The following is a 26137-nucleotide window of genomic DNA, read 5'->3' as shown; positions in this document are numbered from 1 at the left end:
TCAGCTGTAATATCCATTTATTCTTCATTCCCCACCCCAGTTCATCAAAATAAACTTACATCATGTTTGTATTTTATATTTTATGTACATGGGATGCTTTTATCTGCCACTAACTGCGCGGTGTGCCTGTCTGATCTCCAAGAGGCCAGACTGCATCAGAGTACAGATGTTTTTGGGGTGTCATATGAGTGGTACTGGGAACCCAACGTGGGTCTTCTGCAAGACCAATCAGTGCTCTTAACAACTGAGCGATCTCTCTAGCGCTGAAAAACACTCTTACCAGAGACCTTTAAAATAAAACCACAGAACAGCTCCTTTTATTTTCTAGTAAGACTAAATTTATTCAATACCCTAGAGTAAAAGTTTTGATTATAAGTATCCAACAGTATAAAAAGTACAAAACAGATCTGTAGATTTCTAATATATTAATACAAAGTGCATGACTACATACAGTACATCCTACGGCAGAGAGTGGAGGGGAGAAGACTGTGGTTGAGGTCTAGTAATAAATAAATAAATACAGAAGTAGAGATGATCCATCAAAGTATATTCTACCACCAATACTGCAGCCAAAATGTACAAAAGAAACATCCCGCGTCAAAGCACCGCGGGAGAATGGTAACGGCTGGACTCTGTACTACACCAAGGGCCGTGGAGAACCAACCCACTCACTGGGCAGTCTGTGCATGCGGTGGCTTGTACTAGGTAGGTTTTTCCAAAAAGGAAGAGACACACAAAATGTAAAACTATAAAACTATAGGATGCCACAAACTGTGGCCCTCCCCGTTGTGAAACACCAACAGACTTTTAAAACTCCAGTTTTTAAAATAACCATGAGCGACAGAATACTAAGGCAGCCACACACCCCTCCCTCTAGAAGAGGTCTGAAATGGCACTATTTTTCCTGAACTCTGAAAAGAGGCAATCGGACAACTTTCAGTCTGGCTCAACTGAGAAGCCCTCACTGAGATCTCCACACGAGGAGCTCCATTCAGCTATCTTGATGTTCAGAAGCCCAACTCCAAGAAGCCGACCCAATCCAACCAAACAACTTAGCCTCAACACACAACTCTTTTCTTCTAATCAAACTTTAAATAGAGAGAGAAAAAAACAATAAGACAAAACCCAAAACCCTAATAAAGTTATGACAAGGCAAAGAGCTACTCTATAGATAAAAAAAAAAAAAACCTCCACAAAAGGTCAACTGAGGTAATCCAGAGCTAGAACTGAATCGTGTGGATTTCAGTGAATCCCAGACAGTTGTGTAACACCAATGTCAATTGTTTACACACTGCAAGCCCTCTAAGAAATGTGCCCCAAGCAGCATCAACTGTGCCCCACGCATCCCCAGGACTTACACATTCTGTTTAAGTAGTTTATAACCACGTGTTCTCTACCGCATGGTGATGCTTTGGTACTATCCCTATAGGACCTTGCTCATCCTACAGGCTGGCCTTCCCCAGAAGGAGCTCTGGTTCTGTTTTCTAAGATTCACATAAAGTCTTTTTATCAAATATGACGAGGGGAGGCGACTCGGTGCTGCCTGTGTGTTCAGAGATTGCTTCCTCCTTCAAGCTATTTGCAGAAAGCTCAGTCTGTCCTGCGTAATCATCAGTAGTACAGGTCTGAATCATCAGAGCCTTGGCAACACCTTAGCATTTAAAAATTCCTAACTACCTCTAGGGGGCAGGTCGTGCTACTGAGTTATGACAAATCATCATGAGGGAAAACAAGTGTAGCCAGCCATATAAAAATGCCCCAACCACTGTCTCTCCACAGAAAGACTAAACTACATATGGTTTATTTATCACACACAAATCCCATCTCTGTCCCCTGAAATTCCCCTACTTCCATTCATTAGAGGGGATTAAAAAAAAAAAAAAGACTTTAAAGAGCACTTTACAGCAGCATTCAGCTTTCCTATGAAATACCCAGCATCTTAAATATTATGTACACTTCTTTCTTGTAGTAAGCTAGAAGAAACTGGCTTCAAAGTTTGTTGGATGGGGGGGATGGGTAACCCATGAAACTATTCTAGAAAAATGTCTTTTGGCAGAATAGCAGGTATCCAAGTTAAAAATAGGAGGGTCAATTTGTTGCTCTGTGGTCTTTTCAAAGTTTAAAATCGCTCTTTGTTCCCTTCTACATGAACCTCAGTCACCATTCCTGAGTGGAGATGGGCAGAGGCGCCGGGCCCTGCTCCTCGGGCTTCTCAGCAGCTGCCTTCTTACTGCTGCAGCAAGGCTTGAAGAGATGCGTGTCGATGAGGACCTCCCCAAAGCGGCCCTTGTAGATGATCCCACAGCAGATCTTCTGTCTAAACAAAGGAAAACAGGACATTACGAGCAGGCGTTCTTTCCAACTCAAATTGTCAGGTTTACCCACTCAGCCATCCCTCCAGCTTTCCTGAAGCACTCTTCGGTCACTCTCTTTAGCAAATCCCACTCTACTCTGATTCTGTCTACTTCCTTTTGACTCCCTTATTTCTATGCTGACCTTTAGGATTTACGTACATTATTGATCTTAGATACTCAGATTATTTACAAAAAATCCTGCTCAATCTACCTCTATCTATACACTGCTCTAAAAGCAGTGACCACTCACCCAAACACCCTGCCGTGGAACACAGAGCTCAACACGAGTGTCTTCCTCAATTGTTCCTCATCTTATTTTTGAGACAGTAGCTCACCCGGAGTTCACAGCAATCGGGAGAGCCTAGCTGGACAGCACAGCCCTGGGTCCCATCTCTGCCTCCCAGTGCTCCAATTTATAGTATACTTTCACTTCCATTTATATGGGTTGGTTTCTACTATTTTGTTTTGCTGGATGGAACTTTCCTGTCTCTGACCTTGTATAGAATATACTTTATTTTGCTAGAGTCTTTGTTTACCCATCTTTTCAGTGTTGCTGTCACCATGATCACGAATTTGGGTTCTAGTGTTTCTTTCTGTTTAGACCAGAACTAGGTAAGGACTGAACCTAGGTCCTTACACATATAATTAGGGAACCTATGCCCAGCCCTATTCTACCACATTACTTCACTTTTTCTGTTCTTCCTGTATTTACCATTTTCTATATGGGTTAACACGCTGATCGGACATGTCTGCTGGCTTTAGTCACGTCATAGGATTCTAGCGACCTCAGTAGATTTAGGATTGGCAAGGCAAGGACATTTCAAATCCATCATCATCTTTACTACCACAGATGTTAACAAGTAATTAACCTTCTCCCTCTATTTTATTATTATTTATGTATGTGTGTGTTCCTGTGTGTAGAGGTGCTCACTGAGGCCATAAAATGTCAAATTTCCTAGAGCTGGAAATAGAGGCAGTAGTGAATTCCACACAGCAGGATGCTGGGAGCTTAACTCAGGTCCTGTCCACGAGCACCAACTGCACTTAACTGAAGTGTTCAACCACCAAGCTCTCTAGCTCCTCTTCATTTTTAAGCTTCCACAATTACTTTTTTTTTTCGTGTGGGGGGGTCCTAATTATGTCACCCAGAGTTGCCTCAAACCCAACCTTAGCTCCAGTCAACTGTCTTATGCACTTGTTCATAAGGTATTTTTCAGTAAATACAGGTTTATATTGGGTCTCTCCCTCCTCTCCTTGCCCCCCACCCTCGGTTCTTAAAGACAGGGTTTCTCTGTGTAGCTCTGGCTGTCCTGGAACTTGCTTGGTGAACCCGGCTGGCCTTGAACTCAGAGATCCAGCTGCCCCTGCAGCAGAAATGCTGGGATCGAAGGCCACACCTGGCTCAGAGGTAGTATCTCCTAGCCAACTGAAGACCTTAATATATACTGATTTCTAGCTTGTTTTCTGTTTGTTTCAAAGAATTCATCCTTATGCCTTGGTTGTTCCTGTGAAAGCAGTGTATTTTCTCTGCACGATCCTACACTGTCCTTCATATTGTATAGTTTTAGGCATGGCTACAGGAAATGTCTTAACTGTTCTGTGTCCCAGGGATACTACTTTTCCTTTGAGAACACTCTCCTCTTCCTAATTATTGTCTCTTCTTGCTCTCTGGCCACATGTCCACATCTGAACTGGTCGGAGTGTCCCCATCACCATGACAGTTTGACCGCCAACTTGAGGTGGGAAAACTTGCCCACTGTGGGCGGCACCAAGCCTAGACCCCTAGACCGTGTGAGAGCAGAGAATCTGGCTGAGCACGAGGACATATGGATCCGTGTCCTGTGCTCTGCTCTGGCGTGACGTGGTCAGGTCTCTCCAGTTTCTATTACTGTGACTTCCCTGTGGTGATAGACACTGTAACCTGAACTGACCGAGAGCTAAAATAAACCTTTTCCCCTCACATATTTTATCACAGTAAGCAGAAATGAAACCAAGACACCTATTAATGACACTTGAAGAGACTTTAACCACTTATCCTTTTTAAAGAGACAACTCTCAGAACAGCTAGTCCTACTCTATCAATATAAACCTGAGGACCTTGATGTATGTCTTACACCCCAGGTCTGCTCAATTCCTGTTCAGTCGACCTCCTCTCTGAACCACCCGTTATCTGTCAACTAACTTTCAACTGCTCCACACACAGTACGCCGCAGCCAGTGGTGGAGACGGGCAGGTGATGACAAACAGGCTTTTCTTCTGCTTTTACCTTTTCCAGTAGGTAAGATCTAAGAAGGAAAACACTGGAGTCCTACTAGAGCTGGACGCCATCTCTGTGTCTGAGCCGTCGTCTGACTGGTTACTGTAGCAGGGAGACTGGGCAGGGGAGGCACTTGAGGTGGTGCTGTGAGCATCCGAATCTGCAACAAAGACGGGAGACATTCGAGTCTCATCATGTGCAAAGTCCAGGTGCTGCTCTATTTCTCTAATTGAGAAAATAACCTCAAGAATAAAGGTGATTTGCCAGCCTAGAGCTACACCAGCATGTTTCTGCACCATGTATGTAAAAGCCAGAAAATAAACAGAAAATAAAGCCAAGTGTGACAACACACACCCTTTCTCCCAGCACTCAGGAGGCAGAGGCACACATTTCTGTGGGTTCAATTTCTAAGTTTGAGGATAGCTTGGTCAACACTATGATTTCCAGGATGGCTGGAGAAAGGTAAAGACCCAATCTCAAAAAAAGGAAAAAAAAAAAAAAAGTAAAGAAATAAAAGCCAGAAAATACACCTTTTCAGTTGATTGGTCACTATGCTATAGTACTGAATATCACAACCACCATTTAAACTTGTCATCTACAAACACGGATAGAATAGTCCTCTAATCCGGAGAAACAATTAATTGATATTTATGAACCAGCAAAGCTTTAGTTCAGATTTTGTGTGTGCATGCGCACATGTACATACAGTCTTGGAGACCAGAGGTTATCTGACACCCTGGAGCTGAGGTCGGAGGTAGCTATGAGCTACCAGATAAGGGTGCTTGATGGGTACCAAGGTCTTCCGCAAAAGCTGCTGCATGCGGAGCCATCTCTCCAGCCTCACTAAAACATCTTCCCGGAGTTTAGCACTGAAGTGCTTTCCTGGCACAGAGCCCTGGGCTTGAGCTCCGGCATTACAAGGAAAATAAAAGCTTACGAATATAAGGATCTCACAAGTTCCTCTTAAAAAATACAGAAATAAAGTAAAATTAAACATCTCAATTAAGTGTCATGTGTTATTAGCATGCTAATTCACTTTAATAAATAGTATTTAACTTCCTAAAGAAAAAAAATCTTCAGGAGTAATCTAGCAAGATATTTAAACCTCCCAGTAACATCAGCAAACAGTTTCTGTGTGAGGGAGGTTGACTATCCCAAATGCTCAGTGGTTTTGAATCATTTAAAGTTTCAGTGTGTACTATTTTTACATTTAAAAGCTACAGTATCCTTAGATTTTAATCTACAACTTTAGGATACCAAGATACATAACAACTACATAGAGTGAAGAACTGAAATTGTTACGTCTTCATCGGTAAGGATCACTTAGGCATCAACAAGAGAGCACAAGACAGGTGGGCAACAAAGCCTCGGGCTTCTTTGAACCAGAACGCCCAAAACACTTAGAAATCGTCATTTATCTTTATTGTAGTAGTGACTCGTCTATTTACTAAATGAATAAAAAGACAACAACCTGGCCATTCTATCTGCTGTGAATAACCACATTCTTATTATGAAATAATACTCTTATATTTAACAGAGCAGTTTTGCTTCAGGTCACAAGGGCTAAACAGATATTATACAGTATTCTGGTGTGTGTGTGTGTGTGTGGAGAGAGAGAGAGAGAGAGAGAGAGAGAGAGAGAGAGAGAGAATGAGAATATGTTGGTTTTGCCTGTGTACATGTTCATCCATGGTATGTGATATGTGGAAGCCAGGCTAGCATCTTTCCTGAGGCAGGTCTCTCACTGAACCTGCCACCTTGTCCCCGGGACCCCCTGTCTCTGAACTTTCAGGTCTGTGATCACAGGCAGGCACGTCTGCCCAGCTTCTGGTTGTTGCTGCATTTCTGTGTATGTATACAGGCACACACACGTCACGTGCACATGCAGAAGTCAGAGAACAACTTGTGGGGTTGGTTCTCTCCTAACACGCTGGTCCTGAAGACCAGGGCTGGGCAGCGACTGCCTTTCCAGATGAGCTCCCCTGCAGGCCTCCACCCAGCTTTTATGTGGGTGCTAGGATCCGACAAACCCTCATGTCTCTGCAGCAAGCTCTTTATCCACTGCAGAATCTCCCAAGCCCCTTTAGTTACTTTAAGATATCAAAATCAGAGTCATAGTTCACAGAAATAAGAACATATTCACCAAGTCAAAAGTACCTTCCAAAGGCCAAGACTCAAAAACAGGAAGTGGACCACCCCAGTACTTATTAGACAGTAAGCAGGAAATGGATTCACACATACTGTAAACCAGTCAAAAATAAAACACTAAACTCACTGTGGCGTTTAAACTCCTTCTGCAGTTTACTGATCTGGTTGCTTTTCATCCTGTTTCCAGACAGAGTTTTCACTTTCTTTGGTTTCAACGTTGTCTTCAGACTGGGTCCTGCCCTTGCATCTACCACCTGGAAGGAAACACTGAATATTTAATACCATTTAGGCCCACGCTTACTCAAGAACCAGTTGATACCAGTGTTTGAGGGTTTGTGTGTGCCTTTAACTGTCACATGACAAAGAGTACGCACTACTTATGACCGTTCTGCCTGCTAACCCCTAAATTTACCACCACAGCATTTCCTCTCCCTTGTCTAGCATGGCATGGTTCTACTTCTTGGGCCTTCAACATAAAAGATCGTCATCACCTTCAAACATCACAACTGTGATTTCCTCAGTTAAGCTATTAAAGAAAAACTTCTTTACATATTAGGATAACAGGTCCCTAAGAAATGTATCGCAGCAATTTAACATTATCAATGGACAGTACTGTGCGGGGTAAAGAAAAATGGCTATTTAAGCAAAGTATTTCATGTAATGTAAATTTCATAAACCTTGACCAGAGATGGTGGCTCACACCTGTAACCCTGGTGCCTGAGAGGCAGGGTAGTCAAAGTAGAAGGTCGAAGTTGTCTTCTGCCATACTGAGCTGGGGCTACATGAGACTTTGTCTTAATAAAGCAAAAACCAAGACAAGTATCTGAAAAGCCGGCTAGCATTATTAAAGAATTTAACAAAACTCTAGACGAGGGGCGGCTGAGTAGCACAGGTTTAATGTAGCAAGCTCCACACCCTAGTTCCACCCCCAGCACGAAAAATCAAAAGCGCTGGGGGCTGGAGAAATGGTACAGTGGTTAGAAGCCCTTGATGCTGTTGCAGAAAAGTGAGTTCAGGTCACAGCATCAACCTGGCGGCTCAGCACTCAGTAACCAGTTCCAGGGGATCCAATGTAATCTTTTGGCCTCTGTGGGAACTCCAGGGGCATGCAGCACACATACATAAACGTGGACAAAACACACAAATTTATAAAAATAAAATAAATACATCTTTCAAAAATAACACTAAAAAGTGCTGCTCAGATCATCTCAATTAAATAAGGGGGCTGCTCATCCAGTGGACTCTGAGTACCACGCCTAGCATTAACAGACACAGCTCAGTTGCCTGCAACTTCAGCTCCAAAGGATCCAACAGCCCACACCTCTGGTACACTCACAGACTAATAATTAGAAAAAAAAATAGATCTAAATATATATTACGTGAGTCTAGTGACAGGGCAATAAAGTAAAAAGGGTAACAGAACTCACACCAACACCGTTGGCCTAATCACAGCCTACGCAACAGTATCCACCTTGTATTTTGTTTTATAGGCACCACCTCATTCAGGCCCCAGAGTAGCTCTATGGATAGCTGACAGCTTTGTAGCCAGAAGCCTACAAGTAGTAAGTAGTAAACACAAAACAAGACTAAACTTATGTGCTCACGAGTTCAAAGCAACATGTCATTCTAAGGGGTGAAAAGGGATCCACGTGTAATATAAGGACACTGTAAACATTCCAGGAAATGCTACACCAGGCTAGTGTTTTCTTTATTCTTGTAGTATTTTCTATCTTAGTGATACAGAACTTCCTAAATTGGGAGTGCTGATGCTGACGCTATTTTAATAGAGATAGAAAAGGACAAACTAACGTGATTCCAGTTTTTTTTTGATCCCGCCGGCAACTTCTTCCATCTTTTCACGAGCAGCACACAGGCATTGCAGATGTCTCCTGAGCGAGTCTCGTGCAACCTGACAGGAAAACAGTGTTATCTTGCTTTTCACTCATGAGGCTTCAGGTGTGGATACTTCTCTTGGAGAAAAATACATCCATTTATGCGCTCATCGATGTAATTTCTGACTACCCTAAGATGATCTATTCCACTGTTCCTCTAGCGCATTTCAGATACGAAACTAAAGCACCAGTAAGTCCTACACCCACGTACGTACATACAGACAGCACTAGGTGGAGTCAGGGGTATTTTAAAAGAAACTCTTTTCTTTTTTTTTAACCTCTATGTTTTATTTATTAGTCACCCCTGGCTGTCCTAGAACTCAATTTGTAGATTGGTCCGGCCTCATACTCATAGAGATCTGCCTGTCTCTGTCTCCTAGAGTGCTAGGATTAAAGACACGCATCAGGGTTCTTTTTAAAAAGGAGAGAGAGAGAGAGAGAGAGAGAGAGAGAGAGAGAGAGAGAGAGAGAGAGAGAGAGAGAAGAGCCTATGTAGTTGAAGTTGGAAGAGAAATATGATGACAGGGAATGGTGGGAAGAAATGATCACACGCGCGCACGTGCGCACACACACGAAATTTTCAATTCTAAGAAATCATTAGCTTCAAGAGACCCAGTCAATATCAATGTATTCCATTTAAAAATCTCTTTTAAGCCAAGTATAGTGGTGCATGCCTTTAATTCCAGCACTTGGGAGGTAAAGGCAGGTGGATCTCTGTGAGTTCAAAGCCAGACTGGTATAGACATAGTAAGTTACAGCACAGCCAAAGCTACTTAGTGAGAACCTGCCTTTAAAAAAAGAAAAAAAGAAAAAGAAAAAAGAAAAACTCAAATCAGATTTATTTAATTTTGACGTGTATCCATGTGTACCACGTGTATGCCTAGTGCCAGAGATCAGAAGGACCCTGCAAGAGCAACAAGTATTCTGAACTGCTGAGCCTTCAGTCCCAAGATTTAAAACTGAAGAGTACCAAGTATGAGCTCTGGTGATGTGAGCCTACAATCTCAGTACTCAGGTAGGGGCAGGAGGGCTACTGTGAGAAACATGGGCTAGCATAGCACACGCTCTTTAAGAACACACAGGAGGCCAGGTACTACCTTCAGCGCCAGTAGTTAAGAACTTACCTACAGGGCAAGTTCATCCTGTCTCAAAAAACAAAACAGCAGGACAAAGTCTAAGTCTAGAACTAACTAACAATGAGCAATCAGTAAGTAAAGAAAAAGCAGTGTGCGGTCTGGGGCTCAGAGGGTAAAAAGCACTCGCTGAACAAACTTCAGGAGGATCTGGGTTCAAAAATCACATAAAACCTGGTGTGGAGGTGTGCAATGCAAAACACAGCAAACACCAAGCATGGTCATGTGCGTCTGTAATCCCAGTTCTCATCTATAAGTAGAAAGGTGGAAACAGGAGACTCTCTGAAGTTCACAGGCCAGCCAGCCTGGCCTAACAAGCAAGGAATAAATAGAATGACTATCTCTAAGGCAAGGATCAACAGCCAAGGTTGCCCGACCCAGCATGAATCACAGCACATACAAGCACTCAAATGTTCACATGCAAACAATGGTGATGCACGCCTTTAATCCCAGCACTCAGGAGGCTGGCAGAGGCCAGCCTGGTCTACAGGAAGCCCTGTATGGAAAACCAAGTGCACATGCAACCAAACAAAATCAATCTCATGCAAATGCACTCTCTCTCAAGCACACTATCTTCTATCATGGGAAGTGGTTCAACATTAAATATTTTATTTCATCCAGGTATCTGTTAGAAAAATACTCTGGTAAATTTCAGGGCAGAATATTAAATATATTGTCATCCTCCTCCTCAGCAAGTTAAAACGTAAGTCTATTATGGATAAGCACAATGGAGAAACAGCACTGGAGGCCCACTATTGGTAAGAGAATAAGGACACGTTTTGAAAATTTACTTATACACCCAACAGTTAAGAACAAAAGGGTTTGTCTAATTGGAACCATAAAAGATTTCACAACTAATTAGGCAGAGTAAGCTGTCGGTATTGACTCATTTTAAGAACATGGAATCCTCACTAACCCAGATATTAGAAAATTGGTGATTTTAAATATTAGCACATTGTTCCCATTGCTTTGCGTGGAAATATTTCCACACACATTGACTATTTTCCCTCTAAGAACGGAACATAATTAATCTTACCCAAAACAGCTCTGGAAGTCCTTCTCGTAGCGTTTACTGTCCGTGAACCGAGAACTGGAGGACTTGGCTCTGCAGATACAGCAGCCCTCTATACTTCGGTACATCTTTGGCTTGTGAAAACCAAACATCTTCTCTTCTGGGCAGTAGCTGTAAAGACAAGGAGATTGACACAGCTTTTTTGAGGGCAATGACAAGAAACCATGCAAGGATTTTCCTCTGCTCCACCCACCTCACCCCCAGCACAGGTAATTTTACAACCAAGTCAAACAAACTAGAAGGGTTCCCCAGATCTACTACTCCACAGTACCAGGGCCAGTACACAGAACACGCAGAAATACCTGGGTAGCTGGGAGGCACCCACTATCTCCTTTATCTCTCCTTGCAAATATTCTAAAAGAGAACAGAATTTTTCTTAAATTACATACCCTATCAACTAACTATACCACATCCTCAAGGAACATGGCAGCTATCAGCATATCAAAGCCCATTCTGGGCTCTAGGGTCCCTCAGTATCACAAATACCTGCTATACGTTTCACACTAGCCCTTCTCACCTCTTTTACCCTAAACTCCCTCCAACTATGCTCTCTCTACTTTCCCTACCTCTGGTTATTCTCCCTTTTCTTACAGAACCCTGGCCATGTCCAATCTACCTTCTCCCTTGCTCTGGACTCTTCCAGATGCCTCCGGCTGTTCTCTCTCATATCCACATATAAACCATCATACAATGAGCAGTCAGTCATGCTGGTTCTTTCTTTCACTGTGCCTCCCCGCATACGCACGCCATTAAGAAATATGACTAAAACTCTATAACACTTTTGGCATTTTGTGCCTTTGTATTATTAATGTAACTCCCCCGGAGGAAAGTTGTATGCGTTCACCAAGACCTCTGTTCCCAGGACACAAGAAACTCCACACATCAACTGTGCTCTATGGAAACAGGGGATAAATGGGAAATTTATCACCTTGAGCTGAAAGGAAGATATGAAAATCACAGAAACCCAACCTTAGAGTTTAGAAATGATGTCCATGCACCAATGAGTGGAATTAACTCCTCTGGTCAAAATCCCAATATTAAGGAAGGTAAAAACTATCTTTAGGTTGGAGGCCAGTGAGACCCCACATCTAAGTCAACTTCAGCAGATGGATTAGGGGGCACAAAAGGCAATGCATGATGGCATGGTGGCACATGCCTTTAATCTCAGCAGCATTAGGGAGACTGAGGCAGGACTGCCATGAATTCATGGGATCAGTTTGATCTGCCAAGTGGAGGGAAAATAAACATGGAAACTTAAACCCCAATGGACCAACCACAGGAGGTGTATACCCAACTACCAACTACCACAAAACATCACGCAAAAAAGAAAAAAAGTATAATTCTCTTTGCACATACAATGTTGATATTTATAACCACAGACCATGCTTATACATGTTTTAGAAGTAAATATGGGCAATGAAGCTTTCTACCCGCCACTAGATCATCTCTGGTCTGAGCCCAGTGCTGTTCAGTGGACCACGGCAGAGTACAGAGGTTCACAGGTGACCAAATATCCAGAGGCATGTGCATCTTGGGTTTGTTTCTGCTTTGGAGACAGGGCTTCTCTGCGTAGCCCCCGGTTGTCCTGGAACTCGCTCTGTAGCCCAGGCTGGCTTTGAACTCAGAGACCACAACAGCTAAGCCAGCAACTGTTACTCCAGTGTTTCTTGGTGTTTTCTTTGTGCAGGAAGCAGACAAAGATGGATGAATAAATAAGGCCACTAATACACTTTTCAATTACTAAGTCTGACCTAACCTGTAAAAACTGTTAAGACAGTAGCTGGACCATTAGAAGCGAGACTGAAGAACGAATCTGAGGCTTTTTCTTTTAACCTGAACTCAGAGGAAAATGTAAAGAAAATGTCCTCCCGAGCAAATGGTCATGCCACTTTAGCCAAAACATTATCAAATGACAAGACTCAAGAAAGCAGCCGTGTATATTCCTGTTTGTTCTCTGAACACCCTTGCCATCAAGGTCAGAAGTCCACAGTTCCTCTTACAATCATCAATAGCGCTAGGAAACCTCAGCCTCTTCGAGCAAGGACAAAGGAAGTACACAACAAAGCTCCAAGCTGACAGTGTGCAAACTCTACCCCCACAGTTGTCCTCCCCCACACACACCAAAACTATGGCCAGTACTGAACCGTGAGGCCAATCATAATTTTCTTGGTGAGGACAGACACAAAAGCAACCCATCAGCCTGTCAGGATGACTCTTTAACAGTCCACCACACTCCTGTGGGCTAGCTTTGGCTTGCACAAGGGTCGGATGGGAGCAGAAACCCAGGGTCCATCCTCATCTAGACAGTGCTGTGAAAAACGAAGCAAGCATCCAAGTTGTCTCTTATTGGATGACCACCACTTAGCCTTTAAATCCCCTTCCCATGCCCTTAAGAGGAACCGGGGAATCTGCAGTAAACCACGGGGGTGTTCATTCCTCGCACTGTTTACAGGGGCCTCCTTAAATGGTGGCTTGTTTTTTTTTTTGTTTTTTCAAGACAGGGTTTCTCTGTGTTGCCTTGGAGCCTGTCCTGGAACTAGCTCTTGTAGACCAGGCTGGCCTCGAACTCACAGAGATCAGCCTGCCTCTGCCTCTGCGTCCTGGGATTAAAGGTGTAACCACCACTGCCCGGCTAAGTGGTGGTTTGTATTTAACCATTTTAAGATTTGGGGAACCCTGAGAACTAACTGAACATATTTTTATAAAAATCTATGGAGTCACTTATGTTCAAACCAAAACATCTAATCAGTCTCTGTAGTGAAGCCAGACAGACACAGCACAGCCATGCCTCAAATCAGGTTATATCTGAGAAGGTGGTGAGTAAATCTGGCAGTTTGGTTGTGATTTTGACAGTTCTGGTATTTCAAGCAACCTGGTGGCTGTTTACTCCTTTCCAAGTTCCCGCTTTGTGAACCAGTAAGTAGGTTCCTCTGGAACTGTCTGGCTTGCTCAAACAGCTTGGTCAGCTACACATCTTATCTGTACTGAGAGTGCATTGTGCAGAGGCAATCACCTGCCTCCCGACTGAGGGTTAAGCCCACTGCAGCTCAGCAGAACAGACACCACACAGTCTCATCTGTAAGAATGTGTCTGGGGGACAGGAGAAAATTGAAGTTAGAAAGGACTTAAAACTGTAATTTATTTCCTAAAGTTATAGACAGCGGTGGCAATGACAAATTACGTACCTAAAACCACAGAACTACAAGCATAATAGTAAATCTTCCAGCACACAAATCGCATCTGAAAGTCATAAATGCAAGGAGAGCAGAAACCACAAGCTATGATTTCAATTTATTCCACAATAAATAATTAATAGTGATAATGTATCCATTCAACACACACATGCCTTCTTACAACTTCCTTGTATAAATATCTAGAATTATAGGATGAGTGGCTATAAATACTACGCTCAATAAATAAAAATCAAAACAAAAAAAGCAAGTCAATCTCCCATATGAATTGGAGTGATGGCTCGGACCTTGTTCTCAGGGGTACTCAAGAGGGTGGGCTTATAACTGCCTATAACTTCTGCTCCAAGGGGCCTCCCCTACACACTCACGTGCACAGCACCTCCCCACACATACTCTATGGCTACAGCATTTGGAGTGCAGAACAGAATGACTGCTAAAGCTCCAGATCAACATCACCATACACAGAGTCCCAGGGTGGCAGAAACAAAGAGAAGGAAAAGCAGAAGTCAGGGCCTCAGGTTAGTGCCCGGCCCCTTCCAGCCATAGGGAAAAGTATGAAAAATAGTAAAAAGTAAGCTGTTACTTGCACCTGACACGGTGAACCAATTCCACTTTTATATACGGAGTCTGTCCATAGCGACAATAAAGTAATATGCTGAAGCCTGTTGTGTACTGTAAAACACTTTCATTTTAAGTCATAAAATAAGTATAAATTATATAGGAAATAATGGTGTCCCTCTAGAGAATGCAAACATGAAATTGACTTTTCCTTTATTCTCTTCTACAAGCTACCTGTTCTTAACCACGAGCACCACAGCCCAGATGTCATTATTACCCCTTCATTCACCTCAAGAACCCAAAAACCAGAGAGCTTGAGTAAATTTCTTAAAAGTCTAACAACAGACAGAGCTGGATCGTGGTGGCACATGCCTTTAATATCAGCACTTGGGAGGCAGATGTAAGAGGATTTATGAGTTCTAAGCCAGCCTGGTCTGTAAGAGTTCCAGGACAATCAGAACTACGGGGAGAAACCCTATCTAGAAAAATAAAACAAACAAACAAACAAAACAGATGGAAGATACCTACCTGTCAACCCACTCCACTGCTAAATACTACAGGACAATAGAATAACCCTTGTAAAGCAACAAACAAAACAGCTATGGACAAAAACAGAACCAAGAAAAAAATACAGAGACAACTTTGAAGACAGAAAAGGAAAAACTGGGAAAGACAGCATAAAAACCCAGTGGTGACCGACCACATGGTCTGGGGATCTCCAAGTTGCTACAACTGGTAACACGGGCTCTTTCGTCAACTCTGTGCTCTTTAACCAGCAGTGCCCACAGAAACCAAGTGTAACTGGGCAACACCCTTCACAAAGGGGCAACAGAAGAAGCATTTTGTTTCTCCCACTGCTAGGCCACTTGGCTGTAGAATTCAACAATGGAACACACTGCATCAGTGCCTAGGGAAATCAGGGGAGCAATAGAGTAATTATTGTTTCCTCTCTCTTCTAGATATCTGCATTAAAGCTTTCCAATTTACCAACACTTTTAAAGTGATGGATTTTTAACTTGCCTGGAAGCCGAGTATGAGGTTGTAGACCCCACTTGTTTGCCGAGAGCTCCAAACACATACTCCAACTCTAGGAAGCCATATGCCCCAGCATTTTTAACTATGGCTGCAGTTGGCAGGGCCCAAAACTCACTTTGTAAGAAAGGGGTCCATACTCATTAAAAAAAAAGTCTCCCACTAAGACAGCACAGGTTAAAAATTAAATCACAATCCCAGGCCTCTGGAATTTACATGGTATTCAAAAACAAAAAACCTAGTTCTGCCCATTTGCGCAACATGAAGGGAAAAATAACCATACTATCTAATTCTAGATTAAGACAGATGTAGGAGGCCAGGATCTTTGTAAACTTTAAGAGGCAATTATGTCACAGAATTTATTTAACCATACAGTAAATGGTAAAAAGGTTATCGGGCTGGAGAGATGGCTCAGTGGTTAAGAGCATTGCCTGCTCTTCCAAAGGCCCTGAGTTCAAATCCCAGCAACCACATGGTGGCTCACAACCATCTGTAATGAGGTCTGGTGCCCTCTTCTGGCATACAGGTATATACACAGACAGAATATTGTATATATAATAAATAAATATTTTTAAAAAAGGTTATCTACCAGTTCTTCACAATTAAGAAATTGCTGGGGTTAGGAGGCTAGGGAAATGGTTCAATGGTCAGGGGCACATGCTGCTCTTCCAGAGGAAAACTTCCACGGTACTTGTACTCATGTGCGCATACCCAAATGCACAAACATGCTTAGACATAAAATAAAAAAAGAGAAAAACAGGGTGGTATACACCCATAATCTCAGAACTCAGAAGACAGAGGTAGGCAGATCTCTGAATTCAAGGCCAGCCTAATCTACATTATGAGTCCAAGGACAGCCAGGGCTACAGACAAACCATGTCTCGGAAAAAAAAATTGTTCCTAATTCTAAAGGCTCTTTGATAACATTAAAGTGAAATTTCACTTCTTGCCAAGTATATGAAAATACCAGGGTACATTTTTTTCTTGAATGTGGTTAAGAGCTGAACATTACTGAAACAAACTTTTACAGGCCCAGAATATATATCCAAGGGATTCAACTGAGTGGTTTTTTTTTTACAGAAAAAGTGAAATTTAAACTTGGGGTGGGGAGTGTCATAAGGAAGATCGTAAGTAATCCACTCTTAACAAAAATGTTAAGGCAGGCAGGCAGGCAGACAGACAGACAGACAGACACACACACACACACACACACACACACACACCAGACTCAAACTTCAGAAACATTCCTAAACTTTGATGTCATCTTAAAATAAGGCTAAATCCCAACTCTCGAATATTTCACACCAACACATTAGACAGGATGGAAGTGCATCCAGTAAGCTACACCTCTAAATGACAGTTTCGTTTTATGCCAGCTCTTCTCTCTCTTCCACTCACCCTCAACATTTCATTTTCCCATTAGTTTTGGACTAGTCCACACTCAGGAAATTCTCCAACATCCCCAACCTGAACCAGTTTCTTCCTTTTGCTCTGGAGAACAATACGGCCAAGTGACTACCAAACCATTCTACCCTTTAAAGGCCCCACACAGATGATATTATTGCCCCTTCAAATCTGTTGTTCAATGTCAGCTTCCACAGCAAGACAAAAATCTGAAAGTCAACGGATCTCTTGCTCGTCGCTCTCTCTGTGGCCCTCCCATAGAATCTCACAGAGGTCCTTATGCTGTTTCCCTTCCCTCCCTGTACCTCTGTTAGGACTGACTTCTCGAACAGGGTTATCGTCCTACAGCTCAAATATTAATCACCCATCCAGGGTACCAACTCTGGCTGCAGGCTAAGCTCTGAACTCCTTGGCAAGAAATTCAAAGCTTTTCGGGATCTAGCCCTGCCTACCAGCTGCTCACAATTTTAACACTGGTATTCCAGGAGTGCCGAATCCGCTTTGATAACTAGCCACTCCAGCACTCAGGCTGGTGTTTGTGTCTGAGATGGCTTCCTTTCCATCCCTCACCCGGGGAAGTTTATTCACAAAGCTTTTCCATGTCTTTACTCTTTTAAAACGTATTTAATTTGTATTCATGTGTATCTACATGTGTCACCACATTCTGTGTGGGAACCCACGGAAGCCTCAGAAGGGAGTGGATCCCCATGGAGGAGCTGGAGTTGCAGGCAGTTATGTACACTGAGATCTGAACTCAGGTCCTCTGAAATCCCAAGTGCACTTAACTTTTGAGTCATCTCTCTAGCCCCTCATCATTTCAATATTGTTTTGGTTTTTGAGACAAGGTTTCTCTGTGTAGCCCTGGCTCTGGAACTGCCTCTGTAGACCAGGCTGGTCTTGAACTCAGATCCACCTGTCTCTGCCTCCTGATTGTTGGGATTAAAGGTGTGCGCCACCACTGCTCAGATCAATTTAGTTTTGCAGCAGAGTTGCACGTCTAGGATGACCCTGAACTCAACTGTAACGGAAGATGACCTCAAACTCCTGATACGCCTGCTTCTATCTCCCAGGCACAGGGATTACAGGCCTGAGCCACAAAGTCCCGCTCTCACCTATCAAACACACTCACCTATGCACTGCACGGTCTTCTCTGTTCAGTAGTAAACCTGACAGGACACACTCTTGCAGTACACCCAAGCACTAACTCTACACATGGGCATCTGCTTACTACCGACGAAGTAGGATAGCAAAGATGAACTTAAGGGCAGAACCGAAAAACAACCACCATAAGGAAAACTTTTAAAAAAAGAGAAAGACTGTGGACATGGCTCAGCACTTCTGATCACCCTAGGTTCGATTTCCAGCGCCCACACAGCAGCTCACAACTCTATTAACTCCACCAGGCACACACCTGGTGCATACACATACACACATGTAAAACATTTAGACACACAAAATAAATGAACATCTTTCAGTTTTCAAAAGTAATTTTTCCTTAATAGTTAAAATCTTAAAGACTTGCTTGAAAATTACTTGAAAATGTAAACCAAGTGGATTGCTAAGATTATTAGTGGTAAACAATTTCCTAACAAATAGCAGGAAGATGTTTCATGCTTATTTCAAGAGGAGAGCAATTAGGAGAAATGAGTCTCCAATCAATCAAACTTATAATAGACCGAAACAAAATACACAACTAGAAATGAATTATTTTAGCTCAGGTTTCAACTCTTGTGCTCGAACAAAACATTTGTAATAGCAGGTATCTGTGACCTTTGTATTCCTGGTGGGCAAAGACAGCCTCCTCACGTGGAAAATAAATGCCTTTCCTTTTAGACTAGATGTTTGGATTTATTCCTACACTACCAAAATTCTTCGTATCTCTAAGAATCCAATTCTTACTTAGTATTTCCAATTTAAATCTACAAAGATCAGAAGTGCAGGGACCCAGGGAAGAGCTGTAGAGAAATCAGGAACAAAGTGGTGACATTTACTAGGTATTCACCGGGCTTTTTGATGTAAGATGGTTGAATCAGATCTGGAAGGACAAACAGAAGTTGAGGGCAGTGTCTTCCCAGAACTGGTTTCTGGTGGTGGGGGAAGGGGCCAAGCACCCACTCTTCCCACTCAGCATTTACTGTTTTCTCTGGGGAAAGCAACTGACCTAAACTTCAGCGTTACCACCTGTAAGATACTTACAACCCACATAGTAGGTCATTGTCAACACAGGTGTCACTGCCATTACCACACATGGAAAAACTGGACAAAGTGAACCAAAGGAATGCTGCTTCCTTCCCACTGTAGGCATTCTTTTCCTACCTTTTTGTTTGAGACAGGGTCTCTATGGGTAGTCCTGGCTGCCCTGGAGCTGGATGGATAGACCAGGCTGGCCTCAAACCCACAGATATCCTTCCTGTAAGCCTCTGCCTAAGTGCTGGGACTAAATATTTAAAAGGTGCATTCGTCCCCCATCCTAGGCATTTTTTTAATCCCAGAAACTTCTGAATGTGTTACCTTTCTTCCCAGTCTTACCATCTCTGGTTGGAGTGTGTGTGTGTGTGTGTGTGTGATTTTTTAAAATTGTTTTTTGGGAGTTGAAAGATGGCTCAAATGTCTAAAGGATTTGTTATAAACTACGTGTACTATGTCCATGTGAGGGTGCCCAAAGAGGCTGCCAGGAGAGAGCGCTGGATCTCTTGAAGCTTGAGTTACAGGTGGTGGATGCGGGCCACCTTGCATGGGTGCTGGGATCGCAGTTCAGGTCTTCAGTTAGAGCAGCAAGCAAACCAACTCACTGGACTATGGAGCTTGCCATGGAAAGTTAACTGTTCTCAAAGCAAGCAGCCTTCGGAAGCTGGCTTAAGATTTTTCCATTGAGGTTGGAGAGATGGCTCAGTGGTTAAGAGGCTGCTGTTTCAAGAGACCCTGGTTCAAGTCACAGCACCCACAAGGCAGCTCACAATGGTATGCATCTTCAACTCCCGGTCCAGGGGAGCAGGACTCTCACAGATATACATGCAGGCAAAATGACAATGCACATAAAAATTAAAAGTCTTTGTAAAAAAGAAAAAATTTTTTTCTTTTTAAATGTTTCTTTCAGCCGGATGGTGGTGGCACATGCCTTTAATCCTAGCACTCAGGAGACAGAGGCAGGCAGATCTGAGTTCGAGGCCAGCCCAGTCTACAGAGAATTCCAGGACAGCCAGGGCTACACAGAGAACGCCCCCCCCCATTAGTTATTTTATAGTTGTGGAGGCAGCACAGTGGCACAACACTTATATAACATGTGTTATACATGGGGCTCAGAACATAAGCATGGCAAGTTTTGGGGGTGGGTGTTTAAAACATGGCTAGTGTCTGGCAGTGCTGCACACACCTTTTATCTCAGCACTAGGGAGGCAGTGATAGGAGGATCTCTGTATCCTCTGTGAGTTCGAAGCCAGCCTGGTCTATACAGCACAGGCTCCAAAGCTACAGCAAAACCCTGTCTCAAAAGACCAAAACAGGGCTAGCAAGTTGACTCAGCCAATAAAGCCCGACCACCCTACTTGAATGTGATCCCTAAACGACTGTGGTGCAGATACCCAACTCCTCCAAGCAGCCCTCTGGTCTCACCTACTTGAATGTGATCCCTAAACGACTGTGGTGGAGATACCCAACTCCTCCAGGCAGCCCTCTGGTCTCACCTACTTGAATGTGATCCCTAAACGACTGTGGTGGAGATACCCAACTCCTCCAGGCAGCCCTCTGGTCTCACCTACTTGAATGTGACCCCTAAACGACTGTGGTGCAGATACCCAACTCCTCCAAGCAGCCCTCTGGTCTCACCTACTTGAATGTGACCCCTAAACGACTGTGGTGGAGATACCCAACTCCTCCAAGCAGCCCTCTGGTCTCACCTACTTGAATGTGATCCCTAAACGACTGTGGTGGAGATACCCAACTCCTCCAGGCAGCCCTCTGGTCTCAAGCATGCAGATTCAAATAAATGCACAAATGCTCTTTAAAATCTCCAACCACTCACAAAAACAACACAAGAAGGGAGTCAAGACCTTGCCTTTATTTTTCTCTTAACTCACTAAAATCTCTTTTACAGACATCATTATAAGAACAGAAACATTTAGTTCTACTTGGTGTGTTGACTTTCATAGTCTTTCCACTTACAGTAAGTGGTCTATGAAATACCAAAACGAAACAAAAAATAGATCAAAGGCTTGCAGAGTGCCCCAGGAGTCACCTAAAAGAAAGTTAAGGCCGCAACATCCAAGGCTTTTCATTTTCTTGATGAGCTTTCTCCAGTCACTTTGTGGGGGGAGCACCCCAAGATGGGTTACCTTTCACTATTGTTAACCTGGTCAAACAAAACTTGAAAGGAATGTGTTTCCCTAATAATAAAACAATAAACAGGAAAAAACTGATTTCAATTTGTATCGCGCACCTGGGGCAAAGCATTTAACGTTATTTTCTATTTTCGCAGTCAACGCCACACCTAGGTGCTAACCAAGTCACTGAAACACAGGAGAACTCAGGAAAGCAGCAGTAGATACCGTGTTGCAGACGTCTAGACTGCAGGCAAACCCCAAATACCAAAGAAGCATCCATGTGTCAAACCAGCATAATTTTTGAGCTATGCCTGGAGCCACATACCAAAAGTTAGGTTGAAAAAAAATGTCTAAGAGGGGTAACTCGAAGGTCAACCCAGTTCCCAGGAACTGTGAAGCTAGCAAGGGCTTCCTAGCTGCATCCTATTCCAGCACCTTCTCCCAGCTTGACAGACCCGACTCCCAATTCAGAAGCCCTCAAGGTCATCTCTGAGATTAGTGTGTCCTGCATTTCTCAATGCTAAAACACAAAACATCCTCCGAATCATCCCTTGAATACTAGATATGCTTCTAGGCTTTACCGACTCAAAAGCGAATCCCAGACCTTCACTTAGAGTGGGCAATTTAAACGTGTTCAGTTTTGCGGTACAGATCACTAAATATTATTTTCAAGTCTGACAAACTTCAGTTCAAAAGCAGGTGCTTTCGGTACACTGCTAATAACAAACTGCTCGTCTCTTACTAAAAAAAGGCAAAAGTTGCCCGGATCTTTACACAACATGGGGCGACACAGGAGAAGAGCCTACAAGGAAGGAACTCCAAACAAGGGTGCGGGAGGTGGGGAAAGGGGTGTCGGTGAGCGTCTGTCTCTGCAGTCATCCATCACCTGCACTAATGCAAGGTGAGAATAAAATAAAAACAAGAGGCGGGCTGGGGTGCTGGTCACCAGAACACAGTGCACCGCGTCTGAAAGCCGCCCTGCCAAACCTGCCCTGTGCTTCGCCGCTCGCCCCACGTGTAAACACACAAAGGCGGCACGGCACGCACCCCTAGTTCCTCAGCCGCCACTTCCCGGAGCCCAGAAACTTCCGCGCGTGTAGTCGGAGGTCCGGGGGCAGGGCGCAGAGCTCCACTCCTCGAAGGGTTGCGGGGCGCGGGGCTCCCGGGCCCCACGCGCCCCCCGCCGCCCTCACCTGCGCGGAACAACGGCCCGCGCGCCCCGCCGGCGCCGCCCGAAGGCCGCGCCTCCGCTCCCGGGCCGCTCCGCACGCTCGGCCTGACGTAATTCAAACATGGCAACAGTTCCACTTCAAAGGCGGATGCACGGACCTCCCAGACGCGGCCTCCGTGCCTCCTCCGGGCTCGGGCCACGCGTGCGCCCCGCCAAGTCGCGCTCCGTCGAGCCGCATCAGTGACCCGCGGGGCTGGGGCGCCCCCACGGACACAGGCTCGCCCGTTGCGCCGCCGCTGAAGTTTCCGAGAGGACCCGAGGGACAAAAGCCGCCCCGCGCCCCGCCCGGCCCGCGCCGCTCGGGCACACGCGGCCCTTTGTTGTCCGGCGGCGTCGGGGCGACAGGGACCCCCGCGTGCGAGGCCCCAGGAGAGCTCGGGTGCCCTCGGCCGTCGGTCCCCGAGGCCAAACTTTTGCCGAGTCCTCCATCAGGAACGCCCGGCGCTGCCTCGCCGCGCGCACGCCGCGAGTTGGCGACTTTTGCTGTGCTTTGGAAACTGGCAAGACGCCATCACCAGGAAATCACATTGTCCTGCTCCCGACCGCCCCGACGGCGACCGCAGTCCGAGGCTCATGGCGAGCCGGACACTCGGACGCAGACCGGTCGCGGCCCCGAGCACGTGGCTTGTCAGGTGGAGCCCACACACACGCGCGCACACACACACACACACACACAAAAAGAAAGGAAAAAGAGTTGGGTGCCTCCTGCAGCGGACTGTGTCGCCGCCTCCATCCGAACGACTCGGCTCCGCGCGCGGGCCACGGTCCCCCCTCGCGTGACGCCCGCACCCACGCTACAGGTGACCAGACCGGCGGCGAACTTCGGGGCTGCAGAGACCGCTGGCTCTGGCCCGAGTGCAAGGGACCGCGTGCTGCGCGCTCATTGTCGCAGACGCGTCCCAGCGGACTTGGCCAACAACGCCACGCCGCGTGCGTCGCGCAGCCCCGGCGCTGGCCCTCGCTGGCTGTCCTTAGCCCCGCGTGGCCGCCGGCTCCAGGCGGTGGCAAGTTGAAGTTTCCGAGCTCCGGCTTTGTTGTGCACCCGCGTGCAAAGCCCTCGCGAGCGCCTCGGTAGTGCAACACGCGGGTGGCTCCGCGGCGCACGAGACCACGGCCGGAGCCCACAAGGGCTCCGCGACCCCGACTCGGCCCTCTGGGTCGGTGGGGGGGACACTACTACTGAGAAAAGTCATTGTCACCTTCAGCGTGGATGCAACTCCGCCGCTGTCCGTTCGTTTCCCCGTTGCACTCACTTTCCCCACACCCTGACTTTCGGTTTACCTCCAATACCCTCCCCAATTAAGACGCGCACATCCAACACCTCTGTACAAAGGAATCCGGAGTCCGCGGAGCACGAGGACAGCGCTCCACGCAATGCCATCTCCAAGACAAAACTTCCTGTGTGTTTGTGTATGGGAAGGACGGAGGGAGGCGGGGGAGGTAAAGGGAGGAAAGAAAAATCGCAGAAAAAGCGGAGCCTCGCACACAGTTTTGCACCACTGTCCCGGCTAGAACAACTCACCTTCCACGCGCAGCAGCGTCCCCACGGTGCGGATTGCACCAGGCCAACCCCCTGCAAGCACTCCCTCCGCCTGCGCCGAGTCCAGAAAGATTGTCTCCTGCAGTTCTCCAGTTGCTACCGCGGACGGAGGTGTAGATTCCGCTTTCCCTCTGCGCACGCGCGGCTCCCAGGGACCAAATTCTCTTGAATCGAGCTGATTTGCATACGGGCGCGTGCGCGCCGCGGGCTGGGCGGGGAGAGGGCAGGGCGTCCACGCGCGCTCCCGCGGCCTCTATTGTCCTTTTATGGGGAGAAGCAGCGCGGCGCGGGAAACGCGGTGGCCCCGCGGGGACGGGGGCGGGGCCTGCCGATTACGCAAAGTCACGTAAACAAACGCCCCGGGGAGGGAGGAGACGTGTGGGGGTGTGGCAGGGCGCGAAAGGCGTAAAGGTGAGCGGTTTTTCCTCAGCACCCGTTTAAGACGCCGCAGAACTCAGAAAGTTCTGGAAGGGACTTTTGCAGCATCCGCGCACCAATGCTCAGTTTCTAGCTTGAGGTGACAGAGAGGGTTGTCTTGGAAACACCCACTTAGATTCTCCTATCCTCACCTTTCCTAAATTCTGTTTGCAGGTGTGCTTTCCATTTCGTCTTAAATCTTTTAAGGGCCTGGCTGAGTATTTTTCCAAACCCACTTGAAGACGACAACTGACTTCTGCAAGTTCTCCTCCACACACACCACATGCACACACACAAAGCAAGATGTCAGTTCTCCAGCAGAGATTTCGTTCTTGTAGTTTTTTTTTTTAATGAGTCATTTAATAAAGTCCCATTTTGATACTGTCCATTACTCTTCTCAAACACGATCCAACCCATGAGTGAGTTGTTTTGCTTTGCTTGCTTGCACCTAAGTTTCAAGCCTCCGCGAACTGCATGGTGGTAATCGCCATGGGAATGGTGCCACTTTCTGAAAAGACACAAGTCCTCCAGCCATGAAGAGCTCCTATCCCCAGAAAAACCACTTGTGAATGGAGAAAGTGGAAGCAAAATACACACCGGTCCTTGTGGAACATACGGTAATCTAACATCTACGTGTTTCTAAAGAAAATAAAAAGGGAGACAATTCTAGAAGGACTTAATCTAGAGAAAACAAAATGGAGGTTCCAGAGAATGAATGTAAGGGAAGAAGGAGAACGATCCCGAAATGACTTTTTGGATGGAAAAGTGGGAAATGAGAGAAAGACTGTGATATTGCCCTTTAGCCCAGTGACGCCAACACCGAATCCAGTGATTCTGGGAGCCTGCTGGGGAGAGGATGGGAAAAAAGGTTTTTTTTTTCCAGGACTTAATATTGGTCCCTTGCTGCAAGGCGTGCAAATCACTGTAAAACTTGGTCATTGCTGGCAAGTTTCACTGCTTTCGCTGTGGAGCCAACAATACAGATTCAAGTAAATTCTTAGGAAGTGCTACTCCAGTTCAATAGCCAATTCCTAGAACACAGTTCAAACTTACTTGTGAAGACCTCAGCTTTTTAAAAAGTGCTGTAACCCTCTCCCTACAAGGAGGAGAGAAATGCCACCTCTCACTAAATGCAATCCCTTAAAGCAAAGGTGTTCTGTTCTGTTTGTATTCCAGTGCCTAAGAGAATGCCTGTCACATAATCGCATAATGGGTTCTTTTCTTTTCTTTTTTTCTTTTTTTCTTTTCTTTTTTTTTTTTGTTTGTTTTTTGAGACAGGGTTTCTCTGTGTATCCTTGACTGTCTTGGAACTTGTTCTCTAGACAAGACTGGCCTCAAGATCCTCCTGCCTCTGCCTCCCAAATGCTAGGATTAAAGGCCCGTGCCATCAGAGCCCGGCTACATAATGGATTTGTTATAACTGCCTGTAAGATATACTTGAATTTAGCTGGGCAGTGGTGGCAGATCTCTGAGTTCAAGGCCAGCCGAATCTAAAAAGCAAGTTCCAGGACAGGCTCCAAAGCTACACAGAGAAACTCTGTCTCCAAAAACAAAACGAATATTTATTAGAAGTTTGTTTCAAGTTAAAA

General features: G+C 45.3%; 1 protein-coding gene across 3 annotated transcripts; it reads right to left on the bottom strand.

Annotated features, from left to right (window-relative positions):
• On the bottom strand, positions 1 to 24248 carry Sinhcaf (SIN3-HDAC complex associated factor). Of its 3 annotated transcripts, none has more exons than XM_048432728.3 (6): positions 24114 to 24248; positions 10821 to 10967; positions 8569 to 8668; positions 6887 to 7013; positions 4621 to 4771; positions 1 to 2317 (listed from the first exon to the last, which is right to left on the bottom strand). In XM_048432728.3, the coding sequence occupies exons 2-6, from the start codon at positions 10946 to 10948 to the stop codon at positions 2158 to 2160; spliced, it is 666 nt and encodes a 221-aa protein (XP_048288685.2). In that variant the 5' UTR covers positions 10949 to 10967; positions 24114 to 24248; the 3' UTR covers positions 1 to 2157. The 3 variants fall into 3 exon arrangements, with proteins under 3 accessions (XP_048288685.2, XP_085543537.1, XP_048288686.2); XM_085687411.2 differs by lacking the exon at positions 24114 to 24248 and adding an exon at positions 23873 to 23994; XM_048432729.3 differs by lacking the exon at positions 24114 to 24248 and adding an exon at positions 11159 to 11280.
• Positions 24249 to 26137: the final 1889 nt, after the last annotated feature.

This window comes from Myodes glareolus, chromosome 3 (genome assembly GCF_982192425.1).
Source record: "Myodes glareolus chromosome 3, mMyoGla1.1, whole genome shotgun sequence".
Classification (NCBI taxonomy): domain Eukaryota; kingdom Metazoa; phylum Chordata; class Mammalia; order Rodentia; family Cricetidae; genus Myodes; species Myodes glareolus.
The sequence above is the reverse complement of the archived record's forward strand: the minus strand, read 5'-3'. Positions and strand labels throughout refer to the sequence as shown.

What these genes read in the sequence shown, in the direction of transcription:
- Sinhcaf (XM_048432728.3), bottom strand. Translation starts at nt 10,948, where the DNA reads ATGTTTGGTTTTCACAAGCCAAAGATGTACCGAAGTATAGAGGGCTGC. An exon ending in GACTTCCAGAGCTGTTTTGG is followed by an intron (nt 8,669 to 10,820) that starts GTAAGATTAATT and finishes TTTTCCTGTCAG; the next exon opens with GTTGCACGAGACTCGCTCAG. An exon ending in GAAGGAGTTTAAACGCCACA is followed by an intron (nt 4,772 to 6,886) that starts GTGAGTTTAGTG and finishes TCTTTGTTGCAG; the next exon opens with ATTCGGATGCTCACAGCACC.